At 40.9% G+C, this 20,071-nt stretch overlaps 1 protein-coding gene across 1 annotated transcript; it reads right to left on the reverse strand.

Annotated features, from left to right (window-relative positions):
• Nucleotides 1-1,359: 1,359 nt before the first annotated feature.
• PAPOLG (poly(A) polymerase gamma) lies at nucleotides 1,360-19,775 on the reverse strand. Its single transcript, XM_041417204.1, has 23 exons — nucleotides 19,717-19,775; nucleotides 17,377-17,535; nucleotides 17,189-17,255; nucleotides 16,393-16,474; nucleotides 16,200-16,309; nucleotides 15,559-15,612; nucleotides 14,385-14,496; nucleotides 13,415-13,504; nucleotides 12,714-12,852; nucleotides 12,499-12,571; nucleotides 12,296-12,416; nucleotides 11,865-11,949; nucleotides 11,519-11,572; nucleotides 9,776-9,895; nucleotides 9,408-9,517; nucleotides 7,603-7,724; nucleotides 7,347-7,516; nucleotides 6,341-6,429; nucleotides 6,025-6,263; nucleotides 5,099-5,170; nucleotides 4,579-4,632; nucleotides 3,724-3,818; nucleotides 1,360-1,420 (listed from the first exon to the last, which is right to left on the reverse strand). The coding sequence occupies exons 1-23, from the start codon at nucleotides 19,773-19,775 to the stop codon at nucleotides 1,360-1,362; spliced, it is 2,337 nt and encodes a 778-aa protein (XP_041273138.1).
• Between the last annotated feature and the right edge of the window lie 296 nt (nucleotides 19,776-20,071).

The raw sequence follows: 20,071 nt of genomic DNA on the forward strand, positions 1-20,071 counted from the left end.
CACGGCTGCCCTGCGAGATGGGAAAGGGCAGCGGGCACGGCTGCCCTGCGAGTGGGCACGCAGCCCCACAGCCAGCCCAGGCAGAGAAGGAGAGAGGGAGGGAGGGAGGGGGCAGCAGCCGGCTGGGCATGAGCCCTTCACCTGCACCCTCCAGCCACGGCTCTCGTTTACTGGAATAACGCACAGGATCACACTCTTTATAAGAAATGTGATGAGGTAATCACAAAAATACAGCCAGGAGTTTTTGCTGGTCTTTTTAGGCTTCACAGCTTGTGTCACTCAGTTTTACATAAGACAGGGTTAGTAAGCCCCCTCTCCCCCACAACCAAGTTTAACAAATTTCAAGATACCTTTTTTCCTCTTTGCTTTTTTCTCCTTAAGGCAAAAAGTAAGTACTTTCTCTCACTTTCTACAGGAAAACCAATTGCTACAGCCAAAATGTAGGTGACTTCACATTAACCGCTTCTTTGCTTGTACCTAATGAGTAAAACCACAGATGTTAACTCCTGCCAGGGAACTTCTTGCTCAAAGTTACTGACCAGACACAATTCCAATGCAGAGCTGCTCCTCTTGGAAGAGACTGAGATGAGGGACACATGCTCAAGCCAGACACCCAGCAACCAGCTAAGAAAGCAGAGAGAAAAGAACAACGTTTGGAGGAAGTCTGATACCAAAGAGCTTCCCTCACTTAGGCAGGAGTAACTTCCCTTTCAATCACTTCAAGAGAGGAGAACACCGAAGTTGAGTAAGTTTGAACTTTATTTACAAACAGCTGAATTCTAATCTGCAGAGTCCTGGGGCAGCATCGAACTTGTGCAGCATCCAGGGAAACTCCAGAACATCAATTGCTACAGCCAAAATATGTGACTTCACATTAACTGCTTCTTTGCTTGTACCTAATGAGTAAAACCACAGATGTTAACTCCTGCCAGGGAACTTCTTGCTCAAAGTTACTGACCAGACACAATTCCAATGCAGAGCTGCTCCTCTTGGAAGAGACTGAGATGAGGGACACATGCTCAAGCCAGACACCCAGCAACCAGCTAAGAAAGCAGAGAGAAAAGAACAACGTTTGGAGGAAGTCTGATACCAAAGAGCTTCCCTCACTGAGTCCTTAGGCAGGAGTAACTTCCCTTTCAATCACTTCAAGAGAGGAGAACACCGAAGTTGAGTAAGTTTGAACTTTATTTACAAACAGCTGAATTCTAATCTGCAGAGTCCTGGGGCAGCATCGAACTTGTGCAGCATCCAGGGAAACTCCAGAACACTGACGTCACTTGACATCACACTTGACATCCTTATATGTCAAGACACATTAAGATAAGACGTGTAATTCACCAGTGGATCAAGTCTGAGAAACTAGTAACCTAAATTCTTCCTGAATGTTCTTCTCAAAACCCTGAACATTCTTCTTAAAACCCTAAGAGTGAGGAAGAAAATAAAAAAAATTTATAAAGAGCAATTAGAAGATAACCACAAAGCAGGAGCAAAATAAAATGATCTGTGTTAATGTATATCCATAGCTAGATTACTTTAGTTTGAGAACAGTTGCATAAGTGCATGTGCTGACATAGAGTCTATGGGAAAATCATCCCTTAAACAGTCTTGGAACACTCATGTGGAAGAATTTAAAAGCCTAGGAATATTACAGGACTGTAGTCTACTACAAAACACTTCCCATATTCCTTTTGCTGTTTATCTTATCACCTACTTCAGCTTTAGTTCCTTGAGATTCATGATGGATTTGTATTTACACAGGTGCTGAAGTTGTATACCTACTGTAACTGGTACACAGAAGTGACAATGTTTGAGTGCCACTGGTTTGGAACAGGTCACAAAAAGGAGGCAACCATTTTATAAACCCAAGGCGTAGCTCTGCTAAAAGCTACTTAGGTTAAAATTAAGAAACAGTACCCCTATTACTTAAGTCAAAGCCTTGCAGTCTAAGTTTTGGGGGTTTTGGAAGGCAGAAGGAAGAACAAGGCCTCAAACCCACTAAGGTCGATTTCTGAGGGATAAATTGCACTTGAAACAAGCTGGAAACCAGAGAATAAGGGATATAAACAAGTAGATTGTGATAAATGTTGCCATCCTTTCTCCACGGGTTTGGGATTCTAGCAGCAGAGGGAATGCTAAGGAGTTAAGACATGACAAGATAGATAGCACCTCTTATTTCCTTACAATCCTTCAGTCTCCTCACTAAGGTGAATACTTAAGATGTTTAGAGCTCTCTCAGATTTGTTCTTTAAGACAAGCAACTAATTTTAAAACAATTCAGTATTGTCCACATATCAATATGATATGTGGACAGTATTGACTTTGGGTGAGTCATGCAGTTTGCAAACTGCACAATGCAGAAGGCATTAAATCAAACCCCAGATCTACCAGAAAAGCAAAGCAGTGCTCCTGGTCTCCTCAGATTTACTCTAGCATGGCAGTTTAGTGGTGGACTGGGCAGTGTTAGGTTTACAGCTGGACTCTAACTTAAAGGTTTTTTCCAATCTAAATGATTCTATAACATTAAAATTCTGTAGAACACTTTTCTCTGGCACTGCCTTCCTCCCATCCCTTTAGAGTTGGTTTAGTTGTTTAGATTTTTTTAAGCAGATCCCATCTGCACAAAAAAATAAAAGAAAAAGAGACTAAAGATTTTAAATTTCACTTTGAGGATAGTTTTTTACAGTACATACAAAAATATTCTGGAAAAAACAACTTACAAGTTCACTTATGAAACCACCAAATGATAAAGAAATTACAATAGAGAGATAGCACAATACTTGTTTCATAGAATCAGAATTTCTCCCCACCCCCCAAAACCCCTAATGCACTTGGCTGGGTAAGCAGTGTTATCAGTTTACAGAACCAGACTCAAGACTACGACAGGTTTTCATGTAAGCATTTAGAACAGCTTTCAGGGTTTATCTGAAACCACTTTCTGCAGGCAGCTTGCAGGCGGGCAGCAGTGTCAGGACAGCCTCAGCTGTTGCAATGTCCCAGTGCAGCTTCGCTGTGTGTTCAGAGCTGGGCTTTACCACCCAGTGACACAAAAAAACTTCTCAAGTCTCATGCTGGAGCAGTCTTGAGACAAAGAAAGCATCAGATAACACAGCATGGGACACGTCTCTCTCATCTCCATACCTTGGTAGCATCCTCTGCTGCATTTCCTTCAACACTGAGCTCACGTACAGGCCTCCATGGGAGGCAATACCTGTGTAGTGCATGGCTGTGCAAGGCAGTGGGAAGCTGCCAGCCAAGGAAGCTGAGCACCATTGTGAGAGAAGCACAGGAGTGCGTGTGCCAAATGGGAAAATAATTGGGAGAGAAGAACAATGCATGCACATGAATCAGGCAAGCACAAAGGAATACAAGCACGCTCGTACACACTCGAAAACAGAACGTGGTTGCAGCAACTAATTAACCCTGGTGGTATATGTACATTCTGAATCCAAGGCACAGGACAGGTTGGTTTTCGTAGCTGTTTCAGCTGGTGACAATTTAGACTTCTTAAAAACTCCTAAAGGTAACTGTTACAAGCACATGCAAAGAGTAGTTCAAAAGGAAGCAAGCATCTAACAGCAGTATAAAAATCAGACCATGATTTTAACTGGTCAGTTACAGCAGGGCCACAGTAACCTTCTGCCTTTGTTAGTAACTACAACACACATTCAGAATAAGGACTGGTAACAAGTGATTATCCTCTTCACCTGAAGATCAACCACTTACCCATTAAGGGTAAGTTTGATGGATCTTTTAATAATACGAATGCTATTTGTTGGAACAGGAGATGAAGAATCTGGCAGTTCTTTACTGGAAAGCCTCTGTAACACACAAACAGATGCCACAGAAAATAAATTTAAAAAGGAACTTTAATTATTGAACTAAGTTAAAATTCATTACTTCAGAAGTAGGAGCAGATAAACCCTTTCCTAGCTGAATATAACATTCTTTGTGTAACACTGTTTATGTACCAAACCTGTATGGCCCAAACCCATTTTCAGAGAAGCCTTTTTTTTTTTTAACCACACCACTTAATTACCACCATATCCAGAGGAAGAACATTTTCCCCTCTGCACAGTTATTTTCTTGCATGAACTGAGACCAGTATCTGCTGGATGCGGGGGAAAATTAGCTGAGTTGCTCAACAGCACAGTAAAGGAAGATTGTTCTCATATCCACAGACCAGGAATACAGAGTCTCTACTGTCTGGATCACTTCCAGTCTCACAGTCCTCCATTTCACAACATTCTACATGACACAGAGCAGTTAGTCACCTACAGACTTCAAAGCTTCCAAGTCTCATCACAGAAATCATATACTAAGTACTGATAACAGTACAAGAAAACCAAACCAGGACACAAACTCAGTGTCTGAGGGCATGGAAATGTGGTTTTCCAAGTTCAAAATTGGAAACTTCAGCTTTTGTACAGGTCATTGTTCAGTTATTTAATTTGCTGGAAGCACAACAGGCAAAACCCTACTAATCTTCAAGCCACCAAGTTTAATGGTGCATAAATCTTTGTACATATAATGAAAACGCTAGCTCTGCTTTACCTACGAATACAAATGCACAATAAATACCTGTGATCTTGATGTGATCACTGGAATCTGCATGGATTTTCCATCAAGGACACCCTAAAAAAGCCAGAAGGGATTTGTTAGGCAGTATTGCCAGGCTCCTGACTGGGAGGCAGCAAGTTGTGGCAGTGAGGATACCTTAAAATCATACATGCATTAACAACCTCCACCCCACGGGGCGTGGGTTTAGGCATCCTGAAGCCCTAAAACCACACAGACAGTGGTTCAGGTATTCCAAACCTCACCAACAAGATCTCATCTTGATTTGAGGGTGTGCCCTCAAGAGTTTACGCCTCAGTAACAAGCACCATGAATAGCAAAGCTCTTTATCTTCCCTTTGAGAGGCCAAAGGATTTAGTCTTTACAGCAGTTTTAATTTATATCCGTGAATCAAATAGTTTTAAAAAGAAAATGTATTTTTGTTTCCATCAGTAAACATGCAGAGAATTTGTGTGAGGCAGTCTAATCACTGAACTATTGAGCTTTTCAGTTAGTCCACTGAGTAAAATCACTTAAAAATTACATTTTTTGCAGCGCTCTTCCTCCCATCTTGAGGGTATCCACTTTCTGTGAAATCGGAGTCCCACACGTTTAGCTGGAGGAACAAAATACACAGACTCAAAATAATTGCTGTGCTAAAATTCTCTTATTTGGGTACAGCTTCCAGTCAACACATAAAATGTATTAGGGGCCATTCCTCAAAGAGTATTTACAGAAGTCCACCATTACCCCACAGGAATTTCAAGCCTCTGAAACCCAAACCCTGAAATCTGTACTTGCAATATTCAGTACCAGATTGCAGTTCTACAAGATGATTCTTTTTAAGTGTCAAAACTCAGGGTTCTTTTTCTGGTTGTTCTTTGCCTGTGCCTCAAATCAGAAGTCAAGAACAGCTAACTTCAGGATATTTACACATAGGAATAAAACAAATGAAGTATTAATCTAGAAGTTCCACAAACCAAGATTCAACATGAAACTGCACACTATCATTTCAGAAGTAATGACCTATCGAGTAGGCTGCTGATTTCTAAAGCAGCACAACTATCAAGAGGCACTCAAAAAGCATCTGCCAGAAACAGATTAGCTCATACTTTTACAGCCATAAGATTCATATCTTTGTTTGGGGATAGTTTTTTTCTGAATTAAGAACTGCTTCCAGATGAGACAGTTCATTCAGCAATTGGTCACTGCAGTGACAGGTAAGTATAGCAATATTTAGATACCTTGATACCTGATGAGAAGCAGTCATTAAGTGCCAGATCTTGAAAACATGTTAATAGTTATACATCATATTCATTATGATTACATTCTAGTACAACTAGAATGTAAATTTAGAGCCCCAAATCCTTTGGGGATGTATAAACGCATTCATTTTCAGTTATTTAACTTGTTCTACATCAGTAATTAATACTGCTTTCAACCCTCCTTGGCCTAGCCCCCCCTTCTTGCCTTTTCTCCATCTATGGCTTTTTGGGGGCATTCTCCCGATGTAGGTGGACGAGATACTTTAGAGGTTGGTGAAAAATGCTGCTCAGGTGAAGCACTCTTAGGATCCATGATCAGAGTCCCACTTAGTTTATGCTGTCCTTGCACAAAACACGTTCTGAGTTGACAAACCGTGTTATATCCTGGAATGGTGCAACCAGTGAGAGCTCCCGAAGTTCTTAGTGCAACTGTAGCCTCCATTTCTGTAGGAGACACCTGGCTTTTAGAGTTTGGCCACGAAATCAAAAACTACATTCCACCTACCACTTCAAATACATACTTGGGTCAGTCACAGGAATGCAAAGTCCCTTAGACGTGGATGGCTCAGCTACACTGTTGGCACCACTACAACTCTGACATTCAACATTTCTATAAAAGTCAAACACTTGAGTTATAAAATGCTAGTTTGTAAGATACTGTATATGTCATTTCCAGAAAGTGCATGCAAGACAAACATCGACCTCCTTAGCCCCTTGTCAGAGCTCTATTAAACAACACAACCTCCCAGGCAACGCAGCACCAGACCATCATTTTGCTGGATTTCAGACTGCAGGTTTAAACTCAAGCATTTTCTTTGCTGAGTCTTTATGTGCTGATATATTTTCCCAGATTAGCCTACCCAGCACACTGTGCTGCTTTGAACCACTGTTCTGTTCTACCCAGATGCCCACACAATTTGCTGGTTGTTTATTTTTTTTTTTTCATGTGACTCCTACAGTATCAAACATTCTGAACAGAGCAGGTATCACACATTTGGTAGGATTGGGCAACTACTCTCAAGATTAGGTATTCTTCCTGTGCTTAGGGATAAACAGACTTCCCAGGAAGTGACAGACATTTTACTGCCTGAGTTCTCATACCACTCCACTAAGTCAGCAGCAGCTCTGGTGTTTCTGACACCAAAATTGGTATGTCATTAGAACTTAATCTAATTGGCATTAACAGTACTTTTTGTTAGAAAGAACAGTCACTTGCACATAAAATACTCCAGCTCCAAGTTACCCACTAACCTGTGAAGATTTACATTCAAGACCAAATAATTTCCATGGTGTCAAGTTCTCCATTCCTACATGTTCATGGATATTATTTAATTTTTTTTTCAAGGATTCCTTTAACCTGGTCTCCTACCACATGCCCAATGGAGATTCCAGCTTTGTTCCTGAAGCTCTTAGAACCAATCCACATGCTTATGATCCACATAGATCCAAACCAGAAATCCTAGACTCATTTGCAGTGTGAGTCAGTTAAAAGCAGCTTCCTCACAGTTCCAAGGTTATGGCACTAACCTTTCTGTCTCTGCTGTAGAGATGTCCAACTTAGATATCTTATTTAACGAAGAGGAATTAGAGGGTGTTCTGGAATCTCTGTCTTGAGAACCATCCAAACAGCTTTCACCTAAAGAAGACCTTTTGCACTGAAGTCCACTATTATTTTGACTAATATCTGACACCCTTTGCTGAAACGACAGTTAAAAATTAAGTCTTCAAGTAATCATTAAAGCTTTTATTAAAAATTACCAGAAGCGCTGAATTTTTATTATACCTTCTTTCTTTTCTGTAAGGTTCCTGCTGGCAAAAAATAATGGAGTTGCTTTCTCTTCACATAAGTTGCCTCAATCTTCATACCTTCCTTTAGGATGTTGAGGGCACTGGCCTGCCTGTAAACTGACATGAAAAAAAGCATTGTGGCTTAGTGGGGATGTTTGCATTAGTGCTGGTCAGTTATATTTGGTTTTAGCAGCTATTTGAGTTCAAATTTGCATTTTTATATTCTATCTGTCTGAGGAAGCCTGACTGGATTTTAGGGACACCTGACTTAACAGACTCACCACAATTTAAACAGGTTTTTCTCAACTGCCTGCAAACAGCCTTTTATGCAGCTGGCAAAGGCTACAGCAGCACAACAGTTATTACAGAGTTAAGTCACATTTAGATAAGCTTATCTAACTGGCCTATCACTGGAGCATAACTGGAAAGTCAGCTTACTGACACAAAGAGTGGGAATCAAAGCAAGGATATGCAGCTCAAAGGCTTTCCACAGGAGACCAGAAGTGAAGTAAAAGCACACACATGAGCCCACACACCAGTATGGACAGTTTCTTCAAATGAAATTCAGTAGTTCGTATGTAAATGTGAAATAAAGTTCACTCAAAAAAAGCCCTCCAAACTGAGCCCTCTATTCTTGAGCTCCTCTACTTGAAATTAATCTTTGCCCTCTAAAATTATTCTCTCAAAGTCAAGGCACATGGTAACAGCTCTCTAGCACAGAACTACTGGTCATCCCCATACGTGCCAAAGGATTTCCCACCTCTCAAGGAGCAGCTTTTCTGTTCAATTCTCTCTGGATTCACATCCTACACCCAGCACATACCATAGGCTGTGCTTCATTAAAATAAGAGCACACAGCTACACCAACAATGTTTGTGCACAGAGGATTTACCATTAGTTCTGCAGGTAAATCCCATTAATATAATTCACATTTGCCATTGAAAGGTAGCACCACTGGATATAGTGTGCAAGTACAGCTAAAAGTGCAAGTCTGAGGAAATCACCCTGCCTGGCTTGTAACTCAGATGAGAGTTTTGATGCATTTTTCTGTGCTTTTCTCATATCCCAAGTATGAGCTAAGGAGGAGGTTGGGTTTTACTGCTTTTACTCATGTCATCTGAGCAAAACAACACAGAAGTCATGCTGGTGCTATGGATAAACTCCAACAAACATTTACAGGATTTCACTGTTTAGAACTCTTTGTCCAAACACACTTGTCACTCAGAAGAATAGCCTGATTTATTTCCTTATTATTCTAGCATTATGTAACACCTGCAATATTATTTTATTTCTACATCTATCAGAAGTAGTAACAGACTATGAACATGAAAATTTACATGCAAAACTGCATGTAGTTACAGTGTAACAACCCAGCAACTTCACAGTTCTGGGATCATATTAAACACAAGCTGTCTTGGAAAAATACCATCAACAACTCCTTTCAGAGCTTGACACAGTCACTTCCCACTTCCAAAGTTCAGCAGCTGACTACTGTTTGACAAATATAGCTACCCCCAGCAAATGGGCATCCCTGGGCTTCACAGCTGACTGTCCCCTACAAGAAATGCAGTTTTGTGAGGACTTATTTCACATATGGTACATGGTGTATGACTAACACACTTTTGTTTTAAGATGGCCTTACTTTGACAAATGTCAACACAACGTGTTTTTGAAGCTAATCTTTTGTATGTTGCTATCTACAGGGATATCTAAGAACAAAAGGAAGTACTTTGTGAAGCAACTTCCACTGGCATAAAAAAAATGACACTCTGCAAGTCTAGAGCAAAAATAGAGCCTTACCTGTATCTGTGAATGACTGTATCCCATGTGTTAGATCAACGTTAGTCTTTACTGCACTTTCTGCCTTCTTAAACACAAGCCCAAGAAACCACATTGATACATATCCACTCCTAAAAAGAGACAGAGTCACAAACCTGAGTTGGGTACACATACCAGTTATTTGGATTCTGATATATTTTAGTTGTTCAGTTTAGAGCCAGTCCAGACTTAATTTCTCAGAGCACTCCTCCCTGAACTGCTCCCTTCTTTAAAAATGTTATGTGCTCAGGACCCTGCCAGAAACCTACTGAACCTCTCTCACCAATGAGCTGAGGAGAATGAAGATACAATTTGGCCAATGTGTACTTCAGAAAAGTAAAAATACTCACTGTTTATAGAGAACTTCATTGCCAGGGAAAGATTGTGGCTGCACGTGTGCAATAGTTATAAATTCATTCCTCTCCAAGTTTCCAACCAGCACACGGATTTTAGACTCAACGAGGCCAATCCTAATAAAAACAAAATATATTTTATTAATTCTTAACTGTTTCCAGCTCATCACTTAGATGCCTTTTTGTAATACAGTGTTAAGCAAACAACAAGGACCAAGTTTCATACAGCTGAGCAGACACTGGATCTTTTAATATCATGTAAACACACTGTAATTTGAGATGTTTCCAGTGACATCTGTGCTTTTGTTTCTAAAGACAGAGAAATATGTTTTATATGCACTCTGCACAGTTCAGATACAACACTCCCACCTACAACGTATGATGAAAATAACAAGGAGCAGATCTCAGCACCTCTGGGGTGCAGCAAAACTCCTTTTTGCCACAAGGATCAAGGAGAACAGTGGTTTTGAAAAGGCTCAAGCACAGATGTTCAAGTTACACCCAAGTAAAAGTGCAATTCTTCTTGCAGATTGATCAGTGAAAATGTAAAAAAATGTAGTTATTTTAATAAACAAATCATCTAGTCAACACTCCCCCCAGAAACTTCCCTAAGAAATGAATCATGACCACGAGGGCTTCAATTTCAATAAAGTACTGGCATTTCATCCTTCTGCCTAAAACTCTGTTAACTTTAAAAGCAGTCAGAAATCTGTATGCTCTTCAAAAGCATCTTATGTTGATGAACAACAGATATGTTATCTATTTCCAAACCCACTCAAGAATTGGTGAACTAAACTTTCCTTTATAATAGACTGAAGCAAGTTTATCTTCTGCTTATCATTTTCCCAAGCTGCAAAACTGGAAAATTTGCCTCTATTTCTGCCAATGAAAAAAAATATCAGCTCTTACCACAGCCAGAATTTCCCTTGTCTTTATTGTGAGGTACAAAGAGCTTTGTTCACTCAAGAAGATTTCACATTAAAAACTATTTGGCCCTCTGCCCATACATCTTGTTGTACACAGCTGTGACTGATATCAAGCTGCAGCTGATAAGATTTTTAGGTGAATATTTTACGAAGTTCAGATAAAAGATATTACCTATTAGAACTATTTTTAAACATCAAGCTATCTTTTAGATGGCACAGGAATTATTTGACTTAAGGCACAAGCCAAACTTTGAAATAAAAGTAAGGTGCCCTCAGAATGGGTGTCTGTTACAGAGAGGGGTTTTGCTTCCTTACTTGAGCAAGGCAAGCAAAGTAAGTTTGTTAATTTCTTAACAAAGAAACCCACTGGAAAATGAATAAACACACATTACAGTGCCTTAATTCCTCCTCACCATTTCCTCTTATTTCAAAATTCACAGTGACTCAGCACATTCACATGGGTTAAATAAGTAATTATTGGCAAATCTCCTTCCATTGAAGAAAAGTAGGTCTGGAACAGGCTGACTACACACCAGTGCAATCTAGTCTTTATATATTACAGTAAAACTCTTTATGAAAACAAGTGTAAGGCTCTAGAACAGTGGTCTTCAAAGCAGGGAGGGAAGGGGGTATATTCCATGCCTAGTTGCATAGTTACCAGCTTTATTTCTTAATCGAATCAACAAAATTATGGTGCAACATTGAATTGAGATTCAGTTTTGCACTGGCAGTGCAAATTTGAACATTGAATTGAGATTCAGTTTTGCACTGGCAGTGATTTAAAACACTGACCCACATTTAAATCAGCACTTACCAGTTTAGGTGATGCTCTTCTGTAAAGGCACTGGCAGTCAGCACAATGTAATGTCTAGAAGAAGAAAGGCAAATGAGTACACTAGCTCAAGATTTTATTCTATATTCTAAATATCAGATTATTTTTTTTCTTAGTAGGAAAAATGCTGTGAGTGTCATAAGACAGCTTTTCCTATCTTTCCTATGCTTATACGTACCAAAACTTATATGACTACTTCCAGTTTCTTTAAAAAGCTCTAAACTGGAAAAACATCAATACAATTTTCTATTTAGACCCCAAGTTAAAACTCATTATGCTAACCACTAAGTAAATAACTTCAATTTCAGACAACAGATGTCATACATACTTGTACTTCTGAAAGAAGTTCAGTGGTTCAAAGAGCTTCGACCAGTCTGATTTTCCTTTGAGAATCTCATCTGTAACTTCAAGACCTACAAATACAGTTGAAAATCTTATCACTACTTTTTAAAAATCTCTTTTAAAAATTTTTATGACTGTTTTTTAAAGATTAGTATGACGAAGTTTACATGACTGTAACAGTAACTGACAGAAGAAAAAAAGCAGGAATTCCCCTGACCAAATGCAGATCCCACAACAGCTTATTGGAAAACTGGTCCCTTGTTGCCTGCAATGGGCATTATTTCCCAGAGAAATCTTAAACCTAGAGCACCTCACTGAACAAAGTGAGGTGACATGGTTTCTCAGAGCATGCTAACTCAGATGACATGGTTTCATGGAGCAAGAGTGAGACTTGAATGAGCACAGAATGTACTTTACCACGTTGGAACTCCTCTACCATGACTGCTCGTGTTGACACGGACACGTTGTACGTGGAGTTCTGCTGTGGATAGGCCGGGGTGATGATGGGCATCACGTGGTACCTGTCTGATGGGTTCACCTACGAGGTTACAACAGCTCTGTTTAGCACCAGCTTGGGGCAGAACAGAGTTTTAATGCTTCTGATGTCAATGGCTACCTACCCTAGGGTCCCAGACTGGTAAATTAAGGAAGCTCTCTTCAAGTCGTTTCAGCAATACTGGCTTTGGCCAATCCCTACAGAAGAAAAAACAGTGAAGTGTCCATTTTAAGCTCTGCTCTGCAATTCAGGCCTGCATGGGATGCTGTCAGTGTACATCTTGATATAGATAATTACAAGTGTTACTTCTTTATGCAAATTAAAATAAACAGCTTTTACCATTTTGAAAAAATCAAGAAGAACTTGTTAACGAGAGTAGAAGCCAAAGCATTTGGGTAGAGTTGACATATTCTTGCTACCAGCATGGCCCAGGAGACTCCACCAAGAAATCCCATGATGTTGGAGTAAACACCACGTCCTGGAATGGATACCACACAGTTAGTCTGTGGTCTTTCAAATTTGCAGCACCAGCTGCACAATCTATAGAATACTTAATACATTTCAGCCTCCATGTCATTTATTTTTGCAGCGCAGCGAGGCCAAATTGCTGGTCCTTACAGTGATGAGAAGAAGAATCAGTACAACACCACATCCCAAAATACTGCTGCTGTGAAACTTGCTTGTGCTGCTACACCTACTGCTTCACTTCAGCTCCCCTTAAGAGAAAGGTTCTGCCATTCTCCTAGAACTTGCCCTAGCCACGTGGGCAAACAGGACTTTCTTATTCCTTTCACACTTAATTGGGAATTTTTATCATTTGTAGTCATGTTTGTGATAAGCAATGCAGCAGTGTCTCATAGGCACTCCCCTCTTTTCCGAGCTCCACCTCCACTAAAAAAACACATGGAATTTACCACACGGACAGACCATGGCTTTTAATACAACAACTGTCATTTACATAGCAAACCAGAGCTACATCCAACAGCGAGCACGAGGAGCCTCTGCAAGGTTTGAAGGTCACAAGCCACCCTGGCACTCACGTTTTGCCCACAGTTTAACTGCACGGAGCGTGAGCCGGAAGTTCTCCAGATTGGGCACCAGGCGCAGTATTTCATCCGTAACCCTGCTGCCTGCGAGACAAAAGGTGAAGCACGGGAGTTCCCAGGAACAGGCACAAGTCAGCTGCTCCTACACAGCACCAACAGCTTACAGCTTATGGCTCAAGTCTAGGAAAACAGGTCTGGATTACTTGCTTTGTATTAAATCATCGATTGCACATAACCTTCAGCATCACTTTAGGTAACTGGTGCCCTCAGCAGCTTTGTTTAGACTACAACTAGCAAATTTTAAATAAAGCCTCTCCACAGGATGTTTTGGCCATAAACTACAACCCAGGAAGCTCCAGCTCAGCATGAAGGAGAACTTGACATGGCAGGGTGGTAGAGCACTGGAATGGGTTGCCCATAGGAGGTTGTGCAATGTCCCTCTCTGGAGGGAATCAAAACTCACCTGGACACATTCCTGGGTCAGCTGCTCCAGGTGACTGTGCCTTAGCTGGGGGGTTGGACTGGATCGTCTCCAGAGGTCCCTTCCAACCCTAAATATTCTGTGATTCCAGAAGCTAGGTTTCTTTTGACAGCCAGCAACCATTAAACCAATTGGTGCTAAACACTGAGCAAGTCAGACTTCAGGTATTTTAATTACTTTTTTTTTTTTTATGAACAACCTTGTTTATCCTTCATACATTCTTATCAAGTGCCCTACTTAGTCACCTGAATTTCTGGGGCAAGCTGGAGCACCTGCACACAAACCAATCAAACAAACATGAAACACAAGTCTATATAAACACACAACTCCTTGAAATATCTAAATTTAGGCTCACTGGTTGCCTCCTCAGCACTCAAGTACACTGGAGATCAGTTCCTGCATCTTGTACAGAAATGTGGGCTGTGCCATGTGCATTCTATGCCAATTTAAATGTCCCTACAAAGGTGTGCAGAACATGCTCACCATTCAGGCTCCGTATGCATCTTATATCCAGGCTTTTGAGGCACGAGTCATCCCTGAGATCGAGATCATCAGAAACCGTGGGCAAAGAGAGCTTTGCAAACACGAGATCAATCTTCAAGAGAAAAAGGTTCAAACATGACTTACATTGCAGCACTGTTTGCAAACAGGACACTAGTGAGGGACACTTGGTCATTCACGTGGTTAACATTTGTGTTTAGAATTAGGGGACCACAGATAAATATTTATTTGCCAGAAAACAAGAAAATTGCTCTAAGCTCTCTATTTGTTTACAAAACCACCTCTTTTTTTAAGCTCAGGAAAGGAAGGGGTTTTTTTTGAAAGCTGGAAAGACTACTCTAAACTTAGAAGTCCTATTAAAAGGAAATTTTTAATTAACCATAAAATTAAGATAAATTAAAATCACCTCAACTAGACTTCAACAAATGAAAAAGCATTTTCTTTATGCTGTAAGGCCTTCAGGATCTGGTTTGTAGTGTAACCTGAGGCAAACAAATTATTCTGTGAATGTCTGTACCAGACAAAGGCCACGAAGAGGTCCTTGAATAAGTGTCTTTGTGATAGTAAATACCAAGCAGTAACTTGCTTAGGTATTACAGCAACTGGGTATTTATTCTCTACATGAAATGTATTCCAGATAGAAGGATTCCTGCAGCTGGCAAACTGAGGCAGGAGTCCAGTGAGTAGTTTTACTTTTCATTTTCCATGTTGTTTGGATCACAGGGACTTCATTTTTGATTTGCAGCAGAAGACCAGATGATTTGTGCAGGGAACCACAACAGAAACACCCCCTGCAGAAAGGGAGCTCTCGTCAGAGCTCAGGGGAGTCAGCAAGGACACTGCCTTTACTCCCACTCTGCACATCCTTGGGAGATAAATGCCACCCAAGCAGCCTACCCTGGTCTGCAGCATGGGTTTAAAAAAAGATGTCACTCATGTTTCCACACCTGCCAGGCTAGCTAGGGGCTTATTTTCCTAGAAGATCCCATTTTACTTCTTCTGGGATAGGTTGCAGTCTGGCTATTTAATTACAGTTCCCTAAATATGCTGCAATGTACAAACAAACTCATAAAACCCTGAAAAAGTTATCCTGCTCTAAAGCAAGAAAAAAAATCTTAAAGGTGAAAAAAAGCCAAATAAAAATTAAAATTCTTACCTCAATGCCATCAAACTCAAATTTGATAACAGGTACATATGCATCCTCAATGGCCTGTGAAGGAGAGGATATCTCTAATAAGATATCCTTTTGCTACTTTTAAAGTTTTTCCTATACTATGATAAAGTACAGAATTTACGCTGAACTACTCAGTACAAAGACTGAGCTGCTTCCAAACACAAAAAAATGCTACTAACTCTCAGGCAGGATAGCACTATTATGCTACCAACACTAGATTTTATTAAAAGATCTTATTTAGGCAAGAGATTGAGAGGCTGATCGTGTACTGTAACAAACAGTGCACAACAAACCATCGGTATCAGTGGCTGTAAGCCCTTCCTACACCCAAGGTGAAAACACAGCTTCCAGGGACAGCCTTGCTTTTTGATGCAGCTGACTCATTCCCAAAACACAGCGAGGGGAGAGGAACCACAAAAATTATTTTGTGATGTGCTCACTGGGGAAAGGAGCCAAGAGCTGGACAGCAACATTTTCATGCTGCATAAACCAGTATATTGGAGGGTACTCAAAACTGATTTAATTTTGGCTTGTAAGACATTTACTACCAATGCAAGTCTTTAACATTTTACAGTCTCTTACTGTAAAATTTACACACTCTATCAAGCAGAGAGTTTACTCACTCTCAGGTTTTTTACTTCCTCTTGATTCTTCAGTTTTTCAAAGAATGACTGAAAAAAATCTGATCTTTCCACGTGACTGGGAGCAACACAAAGAGCATCTATGTCTGAACCTGCAGAGAGATTCCATGTCTCCTGTTACTGTTGGAAGCCACTTTCCAACATCAGAACTATGACCAGGCACTGAAAGTACTACCTTTGGTGTGTACTCCAAGTCTGTAGGAGCCAAAAGTAAATATTTTGCCACCAACTTGTTCTGTTATTGAAGGGGGAAGATTCTGTGGGCAGAAGAGAAAGTTTAAGATGCACATTATCTTCTGTGCAGTTTAACTTGCATGTAAGTTATTTAGAAAAACCATAACAGCCTGTGTAAGCAATGTCTTCTCACTCCCTTACATTTTAGTTTACTAGGTTTTGATTCTGTTTTTCTGAAATAAGTTGAGCTTGCAACTCCTAAAAAAAGATTATAGGTGATGTAGCAGTACTTCTATTAATTTATACAAATTAAGACCTATTATTAGACTTCCCTGCAGCAGAGGCACATAAATTAACACAACCTAAGAGCCATTCAAAGAGCTTGTCTAGAATCATAATTCCAATCTAGACTGAGTGCTGTAGGCTGTCTGGGTCAAGGTTAGTGCCAATTTTACCATCTTTCTCATCCACAATGCCTTGTTTTGGCTTTGTTACCAGCTACAAGCCAAGTGATGGAGCCAATGCAGGAATTTATTCAGTTCCCCAAAGACTGTGAGATCTTGATCTTGAAACAGCTTTTATAACTTATTTCAGTGGCAGTTACTACAGCTCTACTTGATATTTAAGAAGTTAAAAGCTGAACTTTAGCACAGATCCCAGGAGCATAGCCTTTAATTCAAAAGGCTACAGCTGTTTTGACAAAAGCAAAAAAAACCTCTTACCTTGCTTTCAGCAAGCTCTGAAATCCATGTTCAAAAGACCTCAGCTGTTTTGACAAAAGCAAAAAAACCTCTTACCTTGCTTTCAGCAAGCTCTGAAATCCATTCTCTGACAAAGTTATTCAGTTTACCAAGAACAGTTGTCCTGTAAAGAAAACTCATGCTAAGTTTGCTTAAAAAAATAAAATTAAAAAACCCCAATTTAAAAAAATAAAATAAAAAACCCCAAAATCCCAAGAGGTTAACTAATTTTAGTCTTGTTATACCTGTGATAGAGTTCTTCCTGATCCTCAAACACCCCAAATGGCTTCATTGCTTCAATCAGCTTCTGAGTATGGATGTGGTCTTTGTCACTAGGAGGAGCCAAGCTAATTGGAGAGGTAAGTCCATAGTGCCCTTGAGGCTGGTTCTGCTGCCTGGAAGTACTGAGAGAAAATACAGGAATGAGTACATAAAACAAGAAAATCTCATTGGAAAACATCCTTTAGCTTACACTTCACAAATCCATTTCTGCCCTTTTACCCAGTGTTGAGAGAAAGGAGGAAAAAATCTTGCTTATCTTTTTAGAACACTTGACCTCACTTAGAAGTCACAGCTACTTTTTAAAAAAAGCACTTATGGATGTAAGAAACCATCCAAGATGCTGCCATCTTAACACAATTTATTTGCTTGCTCCAGCCCATCAGAACTGATCACTGGGAAATGGAAAGGTTTGAAATCCAGCAAGGACAACCCTACAGACAGCACAAGTTTTGGACATTTCAATTTAAGGATATTCCAAACAGCTTCCTGCTATCACCAAACAAGACAATTGTTTAAATTCCTTTCATTGAACATTTTTGTTAGGTTTCTACTGGTTCAGGAAGGGCATTGTAGTTGATTGTAAAGGCATATAGGTCTGTTAAACAGAGTTGATGCAACAAATTTGGTGTATTACTGTATAAACCCCTTGCTTCAGAAAGGGGACAATGGAGAAAAAGCACCTTATTTTGCATTACCAGCTGAAACCAGGAGAGAGGAAGGAGTGGGACTGGAGGTAAAAATGGTGCTTAATGCATCTCTAGAGAAACACCAGCACTAAAAGGGGAGACACCCCAAAAGGTCTCATCATGCTCATCAGGGTCCCTAAGGCTCAAGGGATTAATTGTACCATTATTTAAGCAGGATATTTCCCTCCTTCACATACATGCAGCTTCAAAGATCAGCTGGGTTAGGCAAGAGATATTTATACCTGTTTAGGGTACCTGACCCCATTCTGGCTGGAACAAGATTAGGGAATGCTCAAAGGCAAGCTTCACCACTTGATTTTTAAAAAGAGATTATTGCACAGCTCCTTATTTCTAATTGTTGCCTTTACTCCTTCTCTTAAAGAGATTTCCCTCTCTTTAAGAATCCTTATGCAATTACACACAGAGCTTCTAGTCACGTAAGCTTTTTTCCCCCTCTTTCCCCTCTCCAAGCCTGTTTTTCAAACTTTCCTCTCTGTGCTTTCCAAAAAGTTGGGGGGGGGGCAGGTATTAGGACTGCAGTGCTATCAGCTGGTGTCCCCAGTCAGAAAAGCTGTTTATTTACAAGCCTAACTAGGCCTTGACCTAATTTACCTTGCTTATAGACATTGACAATTTCCACTTCATAAATAAAAGCATCCATAATGAATATTTTCCTTCCTATGATATCATTTTCATAACAAATACAGGAGGAAAGCCTGCACTTAATTGCTGTGCATTACAACTAAATTAAAACACCTACAGCAGCAAATGCTTCCATGTTTTATGCATTGCTTGCATTGTACGACTTGCACTTCATAAAGTCTGCACAGAACAAGGACAGGCTTTAGACTACACCAGCATTTAAGAAGTTTCCAAGGTACAAAAAGGCACCACCTGCCTTTCATTGCCTCATTCTGCCTACAGATAATACAACTGGAGACTGACGCAAAGCACAGTATCAATTAGATAAACCTAATATTATTAGCATCAAATATGTTTATTTTTAATTAAATATTATTCATATTAAATTCCTCTAGTCAACAGCAGATATTTTTCAGTTGCTTACACATATTACTGATAGTTTGACCTCATAACTTAAGAGGTGAGGGAAGCAGCACCTGGAAAGTTTCACTGAGTGAAACTTTAAAGAATTTGTTGCCTCTTTTGGAATAACAAATAAATGAAGTCCTACTTTGCCCTCTCAAGCATATAAGCACATAATTAAGGGATTTTATGGATCCTAACACACATGGCACTCTACCTATTCACCCACCAGCCTTCTGTTTAAGCCAGAATCCTGCTGCGCTTTAACATTTTGCCAAACTTTGTTACAACCCGTGCACCACAGCAAAGACCAAAGCAGGTGCCTGTTCTGGTAAACCACGCTTCCACACAAAAAGCCATCCTAGACGGATTTATTCCAGGTTTTGCCCCTTATTTTTAGCTGCCCGAAGCCTCCAGGCGTGTCCCCCCCTCACGCCAAGGGTGGAGGGTAAGCCACACAGCACAGGCCTTCAGCCATGGGAGCGGGGCAGAACCACCCGAGCCCAGCTCCTGAGCCACCAAAACCAACAGCAGAGCCCAGGCAAAACAAGGAAAGAGGAAAATCCCCACCACCTGGGACCTTCAACGAAGGGAGCCCAACTCCACCCTTCACCGCTGCCGCACCAGCTCATGCTGCGCGGAGCCCGCGGGCGGCTGCGGCCAGCTCAGGCTCCCGGTGCCCGTCCCCAGGCTCGGGCGGTCGCTGCTCTCCTCCGCCGGGCTCCGCACGACGCGCAGCCCCAGACCAAGGCGCAGCCCCGTTACCGCCGTTCCTCGCCGGCCATTGCCGTTGCTTGGCGACGGCGTCGCCGCCACACGCGGTGAGACCCGGGCGAGGCAGCCCCGCCACCCGCACTCCACCATTTATTTCAACCGAGAATTCCTCCCCTCGGGCGAGGGCGGCTCCGGCCCCCGCGGCCCCTCGCGG

Source organism: Onychostruthus taczanowskii, unplaced genomic scaffold (assembly GCF_017590055.1).
Source record: "Onychostruthus taczanowskii isolate IOZ18803 unplaced genomic scaffold, ASM1759005v1 scaffold55, whole genome shotgun sequence".
NCBI classification, from domain to species: domain Eukaryota; kingdom Metazoa; phylum Chordata; class Aves; order Passeriformes; family Passeridae; genus Onychostruthus; species Onychostruthus taczanowskii.

Bases quoted from the DNA above. Each gene is read 5' to 3' on its own strand.
- PAPOLG (XM_041417204.1), bottom strand. From the start codon at position 19,775: ATGAGCTGGTGCGGCAGCGGTGAAGGGTGGAGTTGGGCTCCCTTCGTT. The intron at 17,256-17,376 runs GTATAACAAGAC...TTTTCTTTACAG, and splicing joins CAGGAAGAACTCTATCACAG to GACAACTGTTCTTGGTAAAC. The intron at 4,633-5,098 runs GTAATTTTTAAG...TGGCTTTTTTAG, and splicing joins GGAAGAGCGCTGCAAAAAAT to GGTGTCCTTGATGGAAAATC.